The sequence below is a fragment of the Microchirus variegatus genome (genome assembly GCF_963457635.1).
Source record: "Microchirus variegatus genome assembly, chromosome: 8".
Taxonomy (NCBI): domain Eukaryota; kingdom Metazoa; phylum Chordata; class Actinopteri; order Pleuronectiformes; family Soleidae; genus Microchirus; species Microchirus variegatus.
Genome location: NC_139809.1, coordinates 17,270,730 through 17,289,927, shown reverse-complemented (window position 1 = coordinate 17,289,927; position 19,198 = coordinate 17,270,730). Strand labels below are relative to the sequence as shown.

The 19,198-nt window shown below is 39.5% G+C and overlaps 2 protein-coding genes across 2 annotated transcripts in view; both read left to right on the top strand.

The window, feature by feature from the left end:
• The first annotated feature begins 7,223 nt into the window (after nucleotides 1-7,223).
• Nucleotides 7,224-14,574, top strand: olfml1 (olfactomedin-like 1). The gene is made up of 9 exons (XM_083893631.1): nucleotides 7,224-7,240; nucleotides 7,330-7,521; nucleotides 9,162-9,265; nucleotides 9,353-9,543; nucleotides 11,359-11,462; nucleotides 11,800-12,000; nucleotides 12,415-12,595; nucleotides 13,985-14,144; nucleotides 14,242-14,574. The coding sequence occupies exons 2-9, from the start codon at nucleotides 7,393-7,395 to the stop codon at nucleotides 14,396-14,398; spliced, it is 1,227 nt and encodes a 408-aa protein (XP_083749757.1). The 5' UTR covers nucleotides 7,224-7,240; nucleotides 7,330-7,392; the 3' UTR covers nucleotides 14,399-14,574.
• A 1,383-nt stretch (nucleotides 14,575-15,957) lies between these two features.
• The window catches only part of LOC310931126 (TBC1 domain family member 12), a gene marked incomplete at both ends in the record, with an annotated part of 47,673 nt that continues 44,432 nt past the window's right edge, over nucleotides 15,958-19,198 (top strand). The window contains 5 exons of the mRNA XM_083894236.1: nucleotides 15,958-16,106; nucleotides 17,787-17,874; nucleotides 17,988-18,095; nucleotides 18,757-18,952; nucleotides 19,042-19,167. Coding sequence (XP_083750362.1) covers nucleotides 15,958-16,106; nucleotides 17,787-17,874; nucleotides 17,988-18,095; nucleotides 18,757-18,952; nucleotides 19,042-19,167 — 667 coding nt within the window. The remainder of the gene's footprint in view (nucleotides 16,107-17,786; nucleotides 17,875-17,987; nucleotides 18,096-18,756; nucleotides 18,953-19,041; nucleotides 19,168-19,198) is intronic.

Below are 19,198 nucleotides of genomic sequence, written 5' to 3'. Positions count from 1 at the left end.
AATTAGAAAAGGTAATAATTAAACCCCACGTCTTTAATTACATTTAAGTGATATAGAGGAGCGTGTGACGCCAGCAGAGGGGCTCCTGCTTTTGTCGGCCGAGGCTCGTACATTCAGGTCGCAGTTGTAATTAGTGTTTCGCTGGCAACTGAGAAGGTAGAATAAAATCCATGCTGCCTGTGTGTGGTTGTATTGGAGATAATAGGAAAAAAAGGCCTGCTGTTTTACTGTGATAAATATCATATAAGATCCAGGAGGAGGGGGAGGGGGGAGAAGGATGAGAATAAAAGGGAAATTAATGGGCCACTTTACACTGCGATCGGAGACGAGATTAGAGAAAGCAGCTCACGCATTAAAGAGTTCTCCCTCTTTAGCCGGAGAAATCCCACAGCTCCTCGTGTTGCTGTGAATGCTCTGTTGTTGAAAACATCTGTACGGTGGCCCAGAGGTGTCCGGTCAAATACAAACGCCACAACACACATACAAAAACACCTCTGGGCCACCGTAGTTGTTGAAAACATCTGTTACCTTCACTGACTACAGAACTCTGGGTTAGTCGTATTGAATCAGCATGGAACCGTAAAACAACGTAAACAAAACACTTAACGGAAATGTACGATCTTTTTTGTTTGTTTTTAAGTTTTGGTATCAATCTCAGCTGACATAGGGCGATAGGCGGTGTCACACCCGCTAGAAGTTTAGCTAAGAAACTCTATCTCAGCTTTTTAGTTAGTTAGCTAGACTTTTAGTTTAGTTAGCTAGCTAGAAGTTTAGCTAAGAAACTCTATCTCACCGTTTTAGTTAGTTAGCTAGACGTTTAGTTTAGTTAGGTAGAATTTTAGCTAAGAAACTCTATCTCAGCATTTTAGTTAGTTAGTTAGAAGTTTAGTTTAGTCAGCTAGAAGTTTAGCTAAGAAACTCGAGCTATCTCAGCTTTTTGTTAGTTAGCTAGACTTTTACCAAGTATCTGTTCAATGTTGCAGGAATTATAGATTAAAAACCACCATTTTCACCTTTTGTGTTCCCACTAGCCACACAACAGACAACTTTATTTGTCAAGCCCTTTAAACAACCACAGTTTTAGTATTTTACGAGGTTGTTGTATACACAAAAACACAAGGGTGGGGATTTGACTTTTTGACTCTTTTCCTTTATGCACAAGGCTGCATACGTTTATTTTTTTAAAGAAATAAGAAAATTATTAGCGTTAAAAACCAAACATCTGTTTTTCCCACTGACACAGTGAGCAGAGAGCGATGGTTGGATGTGGTCACACTCTGTCGAGCTGCGCTCCCCTTCTGACTGTCGGTGCCTGTTTGTCCTTGAATGAACAGGAGCGTTTGCTCATTAGCAGGGTGTGGGTGTGGTTTCCTGCGAATCCACGGTGGAAATGAATTCCCGATTAGAGCCCTTTACAGAAAGCGCTGCAGCGCTGTCCTGTGCTGATGACGAGGCGCAAGATGGACGTCATCTCGTTTAAAAAACTATACTAACTCCCGGGCCTGTGCATTGCTCAAGGGCTCTACAGTGCCCCCCTGAGGTGAAAACAGAGGCAAAATTTAATTTCACAGAATTACCCGAAACTTGGTAGGAAGATGTTATAGACCAAGATGAACAAAAAAGTCAACCGTAACCATGGCCTCATCTCAACAGGAAGTCAGCTATTATGAATTTTGGCGCAGAATGGCATATTTTGACATAAAAATCCAGAATTTATTAAGTTATTTCTGTTTTTTTATTTTTTAGACACTGTTATAATATATGTCTTCTGGCTTACAGTGTCAGAATAAATGATTTTACACGTTCATGCTTTGAAAACTGTTTGATCTCTTGTTTTTGTTAAAGTGACAGTAAGCTAAATCAAATAAATTCAATCCGAATTTTAGAACTTAGAATAATTTAATCAGATTGCCTTGTCTTGAAGTCTCTGTAGATACAAGAACCAGGCAATTATTTGTGCCTCAACCAAAGAACATTTAAGTAAAATTATTGATTTTATGTGGTCCTCCAATCAATATCACATTTTAATGAGCAATTCCTGAAATTGATTGACATAAATGTGTCTTTATTGTAAACAGGTATTTTTTGTTGTTGTTTTTTTAAATTCTGTGCAATATCATCCCAAATATTGCTATTGTTATATAATTTTAAGCTTATATCTCCAGTTTCCAACAATGGAAATTTGTCATAATGTGTTTCTGTTCCGTGGCAAAAGGACGTTAGTTGCTATAGAGATTTAAGGTGCGTCAGTGACAGGCGTAGGAATGTAATGCTATAAGGTCACGCATGTTTCTCACACACACAGCACGACTTAATGATGACCTTTTCAACCTGAAAAACACATCGCGAGACACAAAACGCTCTCAGGAAAAGGTTCGACGTCCCTCGTACATTTCACATTATTTACATTTCGGACGAGAACAGAATAATAAAAACCTAAATTTACACTAGAACATATGACAGTGCAGCATAAAACATTAATTTACTCTGAAATTATAGAACACAAATTGAATTCTGTAATCTAAAGATGCCACAACCAATTTAGCTTTTCCCATTAACTTGACTTTTACTATTATATACATCTACTTATCACAGGCGCCAACAAGTAAAATGTACTATATTTATTCTTTAAAATATTTAGTGTAGGTTTTCTGACTTCCCACAGCTCCACTCTTAAAATGTCATCACAAGCATGTTCTCAGGTGCAGCGCGTCAGGGTGAATGTCAACCTTGGTAGAAACATTTTTTTATTAAGTGCTCTGAATTCATTGTTACTTCACGGTCACATCTCTATTACCAAGACTTTCACCCTTTCTATTCAAAAGCAAATCAATCTCAACTGGACTGAGGCTATGCATCGTTATAATGCAGTTATAAGTCGGTTAATCCTGAGATATCAACACATAATCTTGAGTGAATTAGAAATTTATGATGCGAGATAACTGTACATACGCAGTAAAAATTGAGAAAACAACGATTTCAGAACCAAAATACATGAAAATAAGCTTCCCCCCCAAAAAATTCATTAAATCTACAATATGTTTGGCTTATGTTCACTGCTTTATTTCGCTGTTAGCCTGCCCCTACTGGCAGGAAGTTGAACTTAACAAATCATTAAATCTACATCAGCTTAAGTCTACAATATATAACATATATATAACATATGTTTGTCTGAGTTATATCATTTTAAGAGAGACTTTTCCAACAGGAAACAGAAGTTTATAAAACACTCACTCTCCCACACCAAAGTCCATTCAGAAAATGAGTGTTTTTAGCTCACGGGAACACAGGAGCTGCTGGTCTACTGCTGCCTCGTGTGGTCACTTTGTGTCACTGAGGTTAATCCAAACTAAAGATTTCGAACACGCAACTACTTCTGTGTGCTGTGATGTAAAATCAATGATTTTCTCTATGGACTTTGGTGTGGGAGAGTAAAGATAGCATAGATATAAGATTGAGTAGATTTTATTCAGAAAGTTTTTCGTAAAGAGGCTAAAAATCTGTTTTAAATTAGCAAAATAAAAGTATAAATTCTGACTGCGATTGGTGTGGATAATAAGTGACATCTCTTTTTTCACCCTCTGTTGTTCTCATTTGTTCTGTTTCCACAGAAACACTCGTCTTCATCCTGTCTGATCCAGCTGCCATTAAAAACTCATCAGCTGCCAAACACAAAGGTCAAGAGACAGAGGGAGGTAGGAAGCTGGTGTCACTCACTCAGCACACACACACACACACACACTCTCTCGGCACAGCCTTTAACAGCTCTTTTAAATTGTGACAGACCGTGAGGACCAGCCAATGTCCTCACTTTCCCAAAATGTCCTCACTTCTTAGCTCAAGTGTTGAGGTCCTCACAAAGATATACATACAAGTACACACACATCCAGGACCAGCCAATGTCCTCACTTTCCCAAAATGTCCTCACTTTTTAGCTTAAGAGTTGAGGTCCTCAAAATCATACACAAACAAGTACACACACGTCCTTAAAGCCTTAAAAAGCCGATTTAAATTGTGACAGACCGTGAGGACCAGCCAATGTCCTCACTTTCCCAAAATGTCCTCACTTCTTAGCTTAAGTGCTGTGGTCCTCACATTTATATATATACAAGTACACACACAGACACACACACACACACACACACCCATAAACCCCTAAAAAGCACTTCTAAGTTATGACAGAGCATGAGGACCAGCCAATGTCCTCACTTCTTAGCTTAAGAGTTGAGGTACTCACAAAGATATACATACAAGTACACACACATCCAGGACCAGCCAATGTCCTCGCTTTCCCAAAATGTCCTCACTCTTTGGCTTAATGCTGTGGTCCTCACATATATATACATACAAGTACACTCATATCCTTAAAGCTTTAAAAAGCCCTTTAGGACCAGCCAATGTTCTCACTTTCCAAAATGTCCTCGCTTCTTAACTGTTGAGGTCCTCACAAATGTACACAAATAAGTGCACACACGTCCTTAAACCCTTAAAAAGCCACTTTAAGTTGTGACAGAGCGTGAGGACCAGCCAATGTCCTCACTCTCCCAAAATGTCCTCACTTCTTAGCTTAAGAGTTGAGGTCCTCACAAGTGCACACCCACAGGTTCATACAGGTGTCTTTGTAAGGACTCTCATTGACTTCCATTCGTTAGGACAGTCGTGATCCCAAACCTTAACCATAATAACCCAGTGAACGCCCTAACCATTGCTTTACCCTAACCATAAGTCAAGACTCAATGCACTCACTAGGACCAGGTTTTTTGTCTCCATGAGGACTTCTGATCCTGACCAGGTCAGTGTTGGTGAATTAGCTAAATCTAAACTCTGCTTGAACTTAATTTCACACACACACACACACACACACACTGTGCTCCAGGGATCATCACTGTCGACCCTGCAGTTCAACATCTTGCTGAGAGTCTATGGATATTTTATAGGTCCTCACCAATGAGAATGAATATTTTATGAGGTTACATATCAGTGTGTGTGTGTGTGTGTGTGTGTGTGTGTGTGTGTGTGTGTGTGTGTGTGTGTGTGTGTGTGTGTGTGTGTGTAATATATAAGAATAAATCCACAGACGCTTAAAACGAGGTAAAATCCTGACCTTACCTGAAAAACCCTCCCCCAGGTCCTGAACCTGCTGTGTATTAATGATGAATGTACATCTCTATGCAGACGACTATATAGTTTATATACAAGCTAAATATGACCCATCAGTTCCTGTCAATCACCCTATTTTTGCACAATTAAAACACACAACAAATTGATTGCTTATAGTTTTGTTTGTTGAAAAGAAAAAAAAACACAGACTAGGCACAGCCACTTTATTAGGTACACCTGTTTACCTGCCCGTTAAAACAAATATCTAATAAACCAATCCCTGCAGACGTTTGAAACCACATACAAGTGTCTTGCGGCCCTACACTTATTTTAACAACAATACCACAACAATACTAATAATACATTAGGTTGTATTTTAATTATATTTAATAATTTGTTGTCTACATGTTATTTTTGATTTATGTTTTGATTCTACTTTTATTTCTGTCTCTTTTTTGTTACAGGTTCATTTTGCATCATAAATATGTTGTGTTTTTTTTGTTTTTTTTAACTATATATCAAACACTTTTACAATTACGTTTAATTTCTAATCACTAAATTTTTGCACTTGCCTCCTGACCAGCCTCTTTTTCAGTTTGAGGCCCCTGCTGTCAGAGGTTTTGGACACAAACTGTAGTTGGAGGTGATGTGAAATTGAGCTTGTATTCCTGCTGTTCTATGGCGCCATCTTGTGGCAGCTGCCTGACATAACAGAAGAGTCAAAGGGTCCAGTCAGTGTGTAGCATTTAGCTGAATCCGGCAAATATATGTGGTTTTGTTGTGTTTTTCTCTGTAATGTGATGAAATTCTCAACACTGGGCCTTTTTAAGAAGATTCTGTCTCATCTACAATGCTTAATTTAATAGGAAAAGTGCATACAAAAGTATGTTTTTACCTTTTTATATTATTTTTATAGTCTATAATTGTACATTGACAGTTGGGAAAATGCATTTTATTATGATTTATTACTGACACTGTAGATTTATCCCATTGTAGGACATACATAATTATTTTTATCTCATTATATTAGCAATAAATAAAACCATTATCAAAGAATTAGGGCCAAACTATTTGGGTTAAATATGTAAAAAATGATATGCGATTTTTCTGACTGACATCGCAGTTGGGATTTAGTTTGCGATACAACTTTTTAGTCAATATTTTCTTAAAGGTGCATTATGTAATAAATCTAAAGCAACTGGCCATAAAATCCTCCTAATATGTCACAGAGACTCAGGAATAATGTTCATATAACAAACTGAACTCACCAACAACAACAGTACAGACAAAATATTTTGCAGACTGCAAATCATGTTTATGTTTTGAAATCATGTTTTGGCATGTGGCGCCACCTACCACCGTCTACCAATCATTGCAGTCAGTAGAGTCTCAGCTGCCGAGCAACCACGGGTTGCCAGTTACGTCAGAAAACGAAACCTAAAAGACCTTGGTATTTTGAATTTGAATGTAGTAACCGTTTTTGGCCACATTCTTACATAGGGCGCCTTTAATTAAAAGTCCTTGTAGAAAAGGTTTCCAGATCCTGTCTATACTATTTTGTCAACAACAACAAAAAGGCACCAGACAGAGATCAACAACGACATTAACACTTCTACCCTCGAGTGCAGACTTTAAATACCTGGTGTTTTACACACTTTGACGCTAACAATCCTTTTGTTAAGATGATAATAGCACATCCTTTGTGTCACAGTGTAGAATCAGGAGCCGATGAATCACTGTGTTTTTACTCTATAATCCAGGTTATTGAAAACCTGTAATTTGACAAAATACTGGCGCACGACTGGAGTTGTGTGGTTTTTAAACATAAGGGAAAACAAAAGGAAACTTGTTCCACTTGTTTTAGTGCACGTTTTCGCACTTTTGACTGTTTTATTGAGCAGCATCTTCTGCTGCTTGTGTGAGAACTGAGGACGTGGAGGACGTCGCAAGGACATCTGGAGATTATTACGATATAAAAGTATTGTATTGAACCCTCTTTTCTCTTGCATGGCCCTCTGTTGCACAGACCTCAGAGAGGAAAAGGGGGTGGGAGAGGGGCTGAGAGAAAGAATGAGAGTGGGAGGAACCGTGACTGAAGCTCTCTTTGGATCCAGAGTGAGTCCAAGACAGAAGACAGAAGGTTCTGGAGCTAAAAAACCTCAGCAGGAAGAAAAAATAACGGATTGTAACTTGAGAATTGTAAATACTGCATTAATCTCTTTCTGTCAGGATTGTTTCTGTGGGGGTTTTAACTCTGCAGGACCTTTTGGACGAGGAGTCTTTATCAGTGTCATGTCGGGCAGAGTGGTTCCTCTTCTTCTCTGGACTCTGTGTCTGACTGTGGCTTCAGTCCAGAGTCAAGGTTCCCCTCAGGACGCCTTTATCATCCAGTACCTGGAGAGGAGGCTGGTCCAGATGGAGGTAGGCAGCTGGTGCTTGTCCACACAACATCAAATATCACTAAAGGTCTTGATGTCCTCTGTATCTCAGTCAAAGTTCACTGACAAAAGACCAAGTCAAGACCCAGAGTCTGAGTCTGAGAGTCTGAGTGAAAGTCCAGAACAGTTTTTAAGCTCTTTTTCAAAGAGCTTCATTCCTGTCTTTGTGGAGTTTGTGTACACAAAGTTTACGTCTCTTTAGACAACTTTAAGTTCTGGATCTTCTTTGTTTATGTTCAGGGACGTGTTTATATCCACAGACAGAGGATTAGGGCCAAACTGAAGAATAATATATATATATATATATATATATATATACATATATATATATATATATACATATATATATATATATATATATATATATATATATATATATATATATATATATTATTTGTAATCTTTGGAGAATAAAGTCATAATATTATGAGAATACATTTGTAATCCTTCGAGAATAAAGTCGTAATCTTTTGAGAATAATGTTGTAATATTATGATAATAAAATCATAATCCTTCGAGAATAAAGTTGTAATCTTTAGATAATAAATGTGTAATATTATGAGAATAAAATCGTAATCTTTTGTGAATAAAGTCATAATCCTTCTAGAATAAAGTCGGAATGCTTCAAGAATAAAGTTGTAATATAGTCATAATCCTTCGAGAATAAAGACATAATCCTTCAGGAATAAAATCATGATCCTGAAAATAAAATCATAATCCTCAAAAGATAAAAGTTGTAATCTTTCGAGAATAAAGTGGTAATCTCTCAAGAATAAAGTCATAACATTATGAGAATAAAGTCGTAACGTAGCCGGAATCCTTCGAGAATAAATTTGTAATCGAATAGAGTTGTAATCCTTCGAGAATAAAGTCCTAATCCTTTGACTTCAGAAGCAGTCATTTTGACACAGGCGTAACTTTAAGTGTCGTGTCGTCCCTTCTCAGTTTCCTAATCCTAACCTGTTCCACATGATACTGATCTGTTTTTATTCTTTCATTTTGCTGACCTCTCAGTTCGGTGTGATTTGGAGAAAATGAAGTCCCGCCCCCAGTTTATAGTCCCGCCTACTTGTAGTGTCTGCAGACATACTGTGCTCTATATCAGCAATTTCTCACCAGAATTTTGACCTAATTTTATCTGTGTTTTACTTGTATTCTCTGAGCACTGAGCTGCACGTGTATGGGCACCAGCAGAATATAAACTCCTGCAAGTTTCCATGGTTACCACCTTCTGTTGACCCGAAAACAAGAGTGCACGATCAACTGGCCTGGAAAAATATCATGGTACAGGAAGGAAGCACGAAGCACAGTCGTACATACATGAATTCAAACAGAAGGTGTGCTGGGATTCAGTCCGTGCAGAAATAGGCAGATGGAAAGTATGACTCTGCACTAAAGCTGGAGTAGGTGCATAAGTCAGAATAACACAAAAAAACATGTTCCTTGTTGATTTGAATCCAAAGCGCTAATGTTCATCGTAGCTCTCTGTCCTGAGCATGAACAGATGTATTGTTTTGAATATAACAGGAAGTTCCAACTCTGTGTCCGTGAATCAGGTGCTTCAACGCCACCATCTCCACGTCCGAAAGGTCTCACTTTCTCCTGTAAATCTGTAAAACACAGGAGCGCCTCAACCAATGTGAGCAGAACACGATCAGCGTCACCCAGAAGACGTACGACCTCTCCTCTGAAATCAGGGGTTATCTGTCCACCCTCAGCGTTGTGAGGTACTTCTCACATCAACAATAAAAGCAACTCACATAGCTGTGGCTGCACGTGAATTGACTCCATTGCCTTTTTTTGTCCCTGTGTAGATCAGAGGTGAAGAGCCAGATGGACGGCGTGTCCGCGAGAGTAGATCGCATGGAGAGAGAGCTGGAGTATCTGGAGAACAAGATTCCCGACCAGACCGACATAGAGATGGAGGAGTCTCTGCTGGAGCAGCAGATCAAGGCCGCCGAACAGGATCTGCTGAAGAAGAAGGCCAAGATCAAAGTGGTGAACGGTAGGACGCATGTCTGATGATGACTATAACTATGAGGCTGCCAATGGGGACGCAAGGACACTTCACAGAAGACTTATCGAATAAAATCCAAGCTTCAGCTATATCTCTGAATTATAGACATTTTCTGCCTGGAAACTGACATTTCTTAAAGTGATAGTTCATTGTTTTTGGACATAAGACCTATTTTCCAACTCAGCCGGTGTGATGGAGACGTCTGGAGATGTTTTCAAGAAATTTCATTCAGTTCTTTTAGTTGCCGAGTTCGCTGGTGCTATGGCTAGCGCAAGTCAATGGTATCAGCTAGCATGGCAATAGAAACACTCATACCGACTCCACAGTGCACCCGAGGCAAATCATGTTCTTATGTTCAAAATTCCGAACTGTCCCTTTAACTGTTGACTTTCCCCCACACCAAATTACATAGAGAAAATTGTCGTTTTTACCTGCAATGACACAGGGGGCTACAGGGGCTGCTGGTTTTCTGTTGCTGCATTTGATAAGTTTGTGTCACTTTGGTAATCTTCAACAAAGGACTTTTAACACCGAAACAGTTGGATTTGAGATGTTTGAACTTACTCGTCGTAGCAGCAGTGAATTAACAACTCCTGTGTGCCGTGTTTGTTAAATCATTAATTTTCTCAATGGACTTTGGTGCAGTCTCCTGTCAGGAATCTCCTATCTCCTGCTGAGATAAAGTGGCAAAGTTGTTGCTAAGATATCATAGAGTTAAGCTGGTTTAGAGTTGGTGTAGTGGTTTGCACTCTTGCCTTTGCTTGGGTTCAGGACTCGGTTGGAACCTTGTTGGAACCGGTAGGGCCTTTCTGCATGGAGTTTGCATGTTATCCCCAGATTAGAGTGTGAGAGCAGATGGTGGAGTCCTGTGATGGACTGGAGATCTGTCCGAGGTCTACCCCACCTTCTGCCCTATCAGTTGGGATTGGCACCGGTGCTACAACCCTCAGGTGGAGGATAAAGCGGTAGCAGGTGGATGGATGGTTAAAGCAGACCTTGACCGGAAGTTCCAATTAACACTGTTGTTTAGTGTGTATCTGCGTCATTACCTTGTTTAAGAAGCCCTGAAGGTTCTAAACAAACAGTTCAGCTACTGCTGAGAACGCTGTGTTTTATTGTAATCTCGGGCTCAGCGAGATCTCTGAAAAAACCCGGGTCTGGTTACGTAAACACCGGTTCTCCGGAACAGCAGATCGTCCTGCTCCGGGCACTAGTCCGAGCACATCTGGTTGCGTACATTGAACAGCAGAAGAAGAAGAACGTCCGTTGTGGAGGTGTTTCACGAGTGACAGTGTCTTCTGACTCTGGGTCAAAGTCATAAAAGGGACTGCGGCGGGGTCGTGAAGAAGCTATTTTTAAACATTGTTAAAACAATGTTTTGATAATGAGTAGCAGTGCATCCACCGGTCCAGAGGGGGGAGCTGTGCTTCTGAGAGCGAGTGTACTTCCGGGCACTGGCCAATCACAAGACTCTGTCTTCTGCTGAGAGAGTTGAGTCTCAAATCTCGCGGAAACTCTGTCAGAAAAGAGGATTTCTATCGGCTTGTTTACAGCAACTAGGAGGTTTTTGACCATAAAAACAAGCTAATGTATGTAAGTAGACCTCCATAACTAACATATATGTGCAACAGGACCACTCTATGTGACCTTTAACATCTGTGTGTCCTTGTTTCCCTGTTGGCAGGATCAGGTAGATCTTTGGTACACAGGTTGCAAAAAGCCAAACTACCTTCAACAAGAAAATACTAATTGAACTATCATTTTATGGCCTGATAACAATAATACCTGTTGTTCCATGTGCAGACTGCAGCACAGCCCTGACCCAAATCAAGTCTCTGAAGATCGTAAAGAAGGCGGATGACTCGTTCGGATCCTGGTTCAAGGATCCCACAGAAGGATCCACTAAGGTCTGTTCCCTCTTAGGATGATGTCACCGCTGGTTGACTGTGTTTATCGCCGACAGCTGTTTCTCTTTCACAGCGGCCAGCGGCCTGCGATTATCTTACCCCAGAGTGTGACGCTGCCAAGGGATGATCATTTACCGTTTTGTCATAACATTTGGTCTAATTACTTCCATGAAGTGACTTATGTTAGGGGTAGGGTTGGGGGATCCTGGAAAAACTGTTGGGAGCAGGCGCCAAAGACTTCCCTCTGAAGCTACATCTAACCTACCTTAGCCTACCATACTTACTCTCTCGATTACCACAACAAGCTCTGTTGTTTCTGGTGGTGTGAATCTTTCAGGTCTACCTGCTCAGTGGAATCCGTAACAACACTCTGCTGGAGTTCCCGTCTCTGCAGAGCTTCACAGAGAGAACCAGCGCCTCCTCCTCCTCCTCCATGAAGGTGCTGCAGCTGCCGTCCCATTGGCAGGGCACGGGTCACATGGTCTACAACGGATTCCTCTACTACCACAAGGCAGATACGCCCAACCAGATCCTGAAGGTATCTTGAAGGAAGTCTCATAACTTGCATTCCCACGTTTCCATGACGACAGTAATTTCCACCATGTGTGGGTGGTTTGTATGATTTGGCAACAGTAACTGGATGAAGTTCAAGGATGTCAGTTTTCAGATTAGAGTCTTGCAGTGCAGCTGTGCAGAGGGACTTCAGAATGTTTCGGGAATCTTTGTTATCAGGTAGTTGGTTTTTTTTGGTCTCATTTCCTGTGTTATAGCTGAGGTCAGTGAACCGAGAAGGCCAAAGCAAGCTTTCAAGATAATTTGACTGTTTTCGACCAAATGTAATGGTTTCACTGTGGAAAAGATCCCAAAATAAGCAAATCCCTTTCTTGTTACGTAAGAACAACATCAGCTCCCAAGTAAAAATGAATTCCCTTTGGTTTCCTGTGTCACGCAGGTTGACCTGGTGAACGGTACAGTGACGGACAGCACTCTGCTCCCGGGAGCCGGTCGTCTCCCGGTCTACAGTCTGAACCCCAACACCTATCTGGACCTGGCTGTGGACGAACTGGGCCTGTGGGTCATCCACGCTGACCCCGAGTACGAGGGAAAACTGGTCATTACCAAACTGGATAAAGGTCAGAGATACACGAGGCTTTCATTTTATTGTTGTAAAAATAATCAATAAATGTGTCGTGGATTTGCATTTATCTCGTCAATAACTATGAAATATGTAGTTTTCACAGATTGGTAGGTCGGTTCCACCCAAAATAAAGGTTTTTTTTGGAATAAATAAATAAATGAGTAAATCAATATCCAAGTAATACAAAAAGAGTACTTTTTGGAAAGTGTAATCAATATTAATGGTTACCATATGTTTACCAGATTATTAAGATTAATATGTTTACTATGGTCATTTTTAAGCTAAATGTATTGTCACATGTTGGTATGTAACATTAATTTCTGTTTTATTTTGGCAGAAATAAATCTGTCATCTTATGTTATAGAATGCTATAGTATTGTCGCCACTAGATTTAATGGTCAGATACTATATTTAAGACACAGTATATTAGGGATGTGAATCTTTGGGTGGCTCACGATTCAATTCCGATTCTTAGGGTTCCGATTCGATTCGTACGATTCTCGATTCAAGCGATTCTTGATTCAAAAATTGATACAATGCATAGTGTGTTAAGGCAAATGATGGCATCAAAACAATACAGTTTGTACAAGATAATGTGATTATGTGATCACACAAAGGCAAATTTAAGACAAAAGTTAACATTTATTCATTCAAAACAAATAAAAACTCACTTATGGTACAAAAAAATAACTTGCGTAGATAAAAGCTTAGGCTAGCTGTCTTTTTCTCCAAGAAGTTACAAAAATAAACTGTACACAAAAAACACAAACTGGTGTTTTTTGTATGGTTTTTCAAAGTAGAATTTTGTTTTCAAAAATAAATTTGTTAAGTTTATGAATGGATTCTGAATCGTGGGTGATTAGAATCGCGATTCCTGTGTGAATCGATTTTTTTCCCCCACCCCTATGCGACTATATTATAACTTTATTCTCGAAGGATTCTGGCTATGTTTACGACTTAATTCTCATAATGTTATGACTTTATTCTGGAGAGATTACGACTCTATTCTTGAAGGATTACCACTTTATTCTCGAAGGATTACAACTTTAATCTTTCGAGGGTTATGATTTTATTTTCCGGAAAAACATGATTTCAAAACATAAACATGATTTGCAGTCTGCAAAATGTTTTTTTTTTATGCAAATATTTTGTCTGTACTGTTGTTGTTGGTGAGTTCAGTTTGTTATATGAACATTATTCCTGAGTCTCTGTGACATATTAGGAGGATTTTATGGGCAGTTGCTTTAGATTTATTACATAATGCACCTTTAAAAATAATCAATAAATATTTGGTAAAACATATATATATATATAGTGAAATTTTGCAAGTTAATCGGAAGTTTGTATGTTATTGTATGATAATGTCTTTATTTATGCATGTCAGGTAGTTTGGCAGTGGAATACACCTGGGACACGCAATGTCGGAGTCGTGACGCCGAGGGCGCCTTCCTGATATGTGGGACCCTCTACGTGGTCTACAACACGCGCTACGGAGGACGGTCCACCGTCCAGTGTCTGTACGACATCCACGACACCATCCACAGGTTGGTTTTTTTCATTCCATCTTTACCACACACCCTCAAAAAAAAACAGAGAATCTGAGACTTTAAAAAAAAAAAAAATTTGAATGTTTGTCTACAGCGAGGAGAGTCCCGTCATGTTCTTCCCCAAACGCTACACCAGCCACAGCAGCATCTACTACCACCCCGGAGACAAAGAGCTGTACGCCTGGGACGACGGATACCAGACGATATACAAGGTGGAGACGCGCAGGAGCGACCAGTTCACTGCACAGTGATGAAAAGCTTGTGAAAATCACATACAGTATTAAAGCATCAGTTTAGGGAAATTGGCGACTGTTTTTAAAAAAATAATAGAGATCCTTTGCTGGCAATGGGTGCTGCCTTTATTACTGCTAACATCATCACAGACATAAAGATTGTGTTCAAGCAAATGTAACAATACTTTGTATATCGCGTGAATAAAATCATGCTTTTTAACTCATTTAATTTCAGAATATTACTTTTGATACTTAAGTACACCAAATACTTTTATAGTCTAGATCACATGTGTCAAACCCAAGGCCCGGGGGGCCAGATGAGGCCCGGGGGGCCAGATGAGGCCCGCCACGCCATTTTATGTGGCCCGCGAGTGATTAATATGGTCTTAAAAATCGGTGTTAAAATAGGTCTGTGCTGCTTTAAAGGCGCCATAAGTAAGAATGTGGCCAAAAATGATTACTACACTCAAATTCAAAATACTCTTTCAGGTCTTTTAGGTTTGTTTTTTTCTCCGCCATTGTAGCTCAGGCATAACTGGCAACCCTAGCTGAGACTCTACTGACTGCAATGATTGGTAGACGGCGGTAGGTGGCGCCACATGCCAAAACATGATTTGCGGACTGCAAAATATATTTTTAGTAATAATTATTTAGTAATAAATACAGAAAGTTATTTAGCTAATATGTTACGTAGTGCTTACCTTTATTTTACGTTATATTTGGTTACATTTAGTTACATTTATTCTAGATGACAGTTACATCTGGCCCTTTGAGGGTAACCATTATGCTGACGTGGCCCTGCTTTAGATGTTCTTTTATGACTTTTACTCAAATAAATATTGTAAAAGGTGACTTTAAGTAATTTTAAGTCTGCATCTTTGTGACTCCGCAACAGTAACAGGTCATTTAAAAGATGTTGTTTTAATCATTACAGGGTCAATATTAAGAATTGAATGCAGTTAAATCAAGGTTGGGTTGTGATGGGAGAATCAATCATATTCTACCCTATTACCCTGATATTCTGAGCGATTATTATAAAATCACAGATACGGGTGTAAAAAATAAAGGGCTTTAAATGACAAGAAAATAATAATAAGAAAAAAAAAACAGGAATTCAAAGTAATATGGAAACTGGATGCAGTAAAATATAAATATTGTAACATATATGATGATAAAAGATGTTAAAATGCTTCACGGTTTGTTATTATGTGAATTTTTCTTTGTTTAAATGTCTCTGACTAAGCCCGCCCATTTTCGGTTGGTGATGACGTAACAAAGAGGCGGTTCTAAATTGACTCATGAGCGCTGTCATGATTCTTTACCCCGCCTTCGTCCTAACGTACCCCCGCCCTTATTCTTCTCTGATTGGCTCGCTGTCCTCATCACAAACCAATCATCGCGCTGTGTGTCTCAACCCCAGCCAATCAGAGGTTAGCAAAGGGGGCGGGTCTTATTCAACCTCGGATGCGGTAAAAGAAACACAATAATGTGCTGTTGCTGCTTTGACAGTCCCAGGCTGTGATTGTAGGAAACGACACGGCACCAAACCGCGGTCAAACAACCGTGTATTTGTCAAAATGAGGAGGCGGAGCAGCAGCAGCGCCGCCAGGAAGAGCTCCACGACCAGGCGACGCAGTGAGAACCTGCGTTTTGACGAGTTCGGCTTCGCCGTCAGCAAAAGAAAGGACCAGAAAGTTCACCAGCAGCAGCGATGTCACGACTACAGGTGCGGGACACTTTTACGTGTGGAGCTAACGTAGCTTAGCCACAAACACACATAAAACACAGAGGAAACATTAAATTACTCTTATATTTATTCACAAATGTAACTTTACTGTCTCTTTTTTCGCTCGTTCACGTCAATTAATGTCAGAAAATGTGAGTAAAAGTGTGTAAAAAGTGCGTTTTTAGTGACGTAATGACAACGTTGTCATAATTATGCTAATATATTCTAATATTAAAGCTACAAAGACAAGATTATGAGGAAATGCGTGAAAAGACTGAGGATGTGTAAAATATTAAGCTAATTTAAATACAAAATGAGACTTTATTAGATCAATATATGTTTCATTATATGAACTATGGTTTATTTCCAGATGATACCACCTTAAAAACAGCTGTCACACAAAAATAGAGTCAAATAAAATAAAATAAATTGTCTCTGAATATGGATAAAATTAAATGTATTATATTCTCAAAACGTTAAGTTAAAAAAGCAAGTAGATATTATGCTTAACGACGTTAAAATAGAGGGAGTACATGAACATATAATTGACCATAAACTCACTTGGAAATCACATAAAACAATAGTATCTAAAGTACATTAATATAGATATATTTTACATGAAAAAAGGTATATTTATTATATATTGTTCTATTTTAATGTCTTATATAACCTATTGTCTTGTACGTTTGGGGTAACGCCTATAAAACTAATACAAAACCAATTTTAATTTTGCAAAATAGGACGATAAGAATAATTATTATCACCTATTCTATTGATAATGAGCCAAGTAATGCTTTATTCCTGAACCTACAGACATTCAATTTTTACGAATTTGTGGACCAGTGCACTTTGAAATGTATGTTTAAATTAAAAAGATAAAGAATACAGACTCCAGAGGAAATTAAATGTTTAAAAAACAGCATTTAGAACAAAGAAAATGAAGTACTTCACACAACCCAATGTTGTTCCTGACCCGGTCTCTATTCTGGTTGAATTTACAACTTAATCATATAAATATATAAAGATACACATGTTAATCCTTTGTTTTTGGAAAATATATAATTTTCACCCTGGTCCACTTACAGTTGGGTCCATAAGTATTTGGTCCCCTAAAAAGTGGGAGGCACATAAAGTGTTTTAATTCCTACACCGTTCACTTGATTTGGATGTAAATACCCTCAAATTAAAGCTGAAAGTGTACCATTAGAGCTCATCTTGTTCGTTTCATTTCAAATCCATTGTAGTGGTGCATAGAGCCAAAATAAAGAGAACTGTGTTGATGTCCAAATATTTATGGACCTAACTGTAAATCCTGGTGGCAGTTAATTTGAAAAGAAAGAATAAATAGGTCAGAAATCCCTGCGAGTACATTTATTTAATCTCTCGGGACATTGAAAAATGAACAGTAGATGTTTTCTTTGGTTTTTTTTTGCTTGGTGAATTAGTGAAACAATTAATTAATCATCCAAATTCAACCTGGTATTTTACTGACGCACCACACTGTAATCAGCTTATTTGTCATACGGTTGTAAAACGCCTCCATATGTGACTGTGCTCTATAGAATCACCTCATTCACATCAGAGCAGCTGTAGTCACCGATGATGATGATGATAATGACGACGCCCGATTCCTATAGAGAGCGATGAATCACAGGCGTCGTGTGTTTTTATCACTGTCAGTTATCCACACCTGAGCGCTGTGAGGGTGAAGGAGCTGTGTGAGCTGCTCAGCTACTGGAACAGCTCCAGCTTCATCTGCAGGAGTCAGGTGAGACTGTTTAAATTAAACTGATAATTCTCAGTGTTTAACTTATATATTATGCAAGAGAACCGTGGCCGAGAACATGTGTGTTCACTCACAGCAGCGTTGTGTCTTCACAGATTGAGCGGTTTATCAGAATGGGGATTCCTCCGAGTCTGCGAGGTCGAGTGTGGAAGTGTCTTCTTGGCACCGACGGTCTGAGAGAAAGCAGCGACTTCAACTACCAGGTAAAAACAACGTCGTCCTTTAGACCAACGTCTGCTTTTCCTTACGTTTTTAGCTTTTAATCGAGATTAGTTTGAAACTAGAGAAGGGTGTATTGGCGCTTTTCCAGCACGACACAGTTCCAGCACGACTCGGCTAGCTCTGCAGCTAACAATTATTTTCATAATCGGTGAATCGGTCTGTTTGGTCCATAAAATGTAAAAATAATGTTGATTAAACCTGGAAATGATGATGTTTCCAATGTCTTGTTTTATCCACAAACCAAAATGATTCAGTTTTAATGATTTCTTTGTTATCTGGAGCAAAGAAACCTGAAAATATTCACATTTAAGAAGCTGAAACAATCATAAAACTTGTATTAATTCCTTAAAAACGCTCAAAACAATTAATTCATTGTCAAAATAGTACAGAAAAAGAAAAAAAAAAATAATTATCAACGAGAAAAGCACTTGGAGAGCGAAGACCTGCTCCAAGGCAGCTCAGCCCCCCACAAAATAGTGATAGCATCTATGGATCACGCCCAATATTAATCACTTGTTCCTAGTCCCATTGCGGACTTTTCCTGAAAATTTCATCCGAATCCATCTGTGACTTTTCGAGTTATGCGGAGGTCAATAATCGGTTTCTTTTAACCGAGGTATTGTTGTGCTTTGGTCTACACAGAAGTGCCTGTTAGAGGTGCGGGGCCCCCTGGTGGACCTGGGTGTGAGCGAGTACGGCATCCTGTCGGCGATAGCGACGCTCAGCGAGACGCAGAACGACCTGGACCTGAACCCCCAGCAGCCGTCGTCCGCCAGCCCCGCCCCCTGCTACTCGGTCGACGACATCACGCTGTTCCGACAGATCGCGTTGGACCTGCGTGAGTTTGGACTTCGCTTACAGTCGTAAAAAAGGAAACGCAACTTTGATCGAGCTTGATGATGATGATGATGATGATGTTTCTCGCAGAGCGCTCCTTCCCAACTCATCGCTCGCTGATGGGAGAAAGTCCAGAAGCCATCGAGGGTCAAGCCAAGCTCTTCAGGGTCCTCATCGCCTACGCCAAGTACAACCCACAGGTCGGATACAGTCAAGGTAACGCAAGTCAGAACTCACACAACATTCA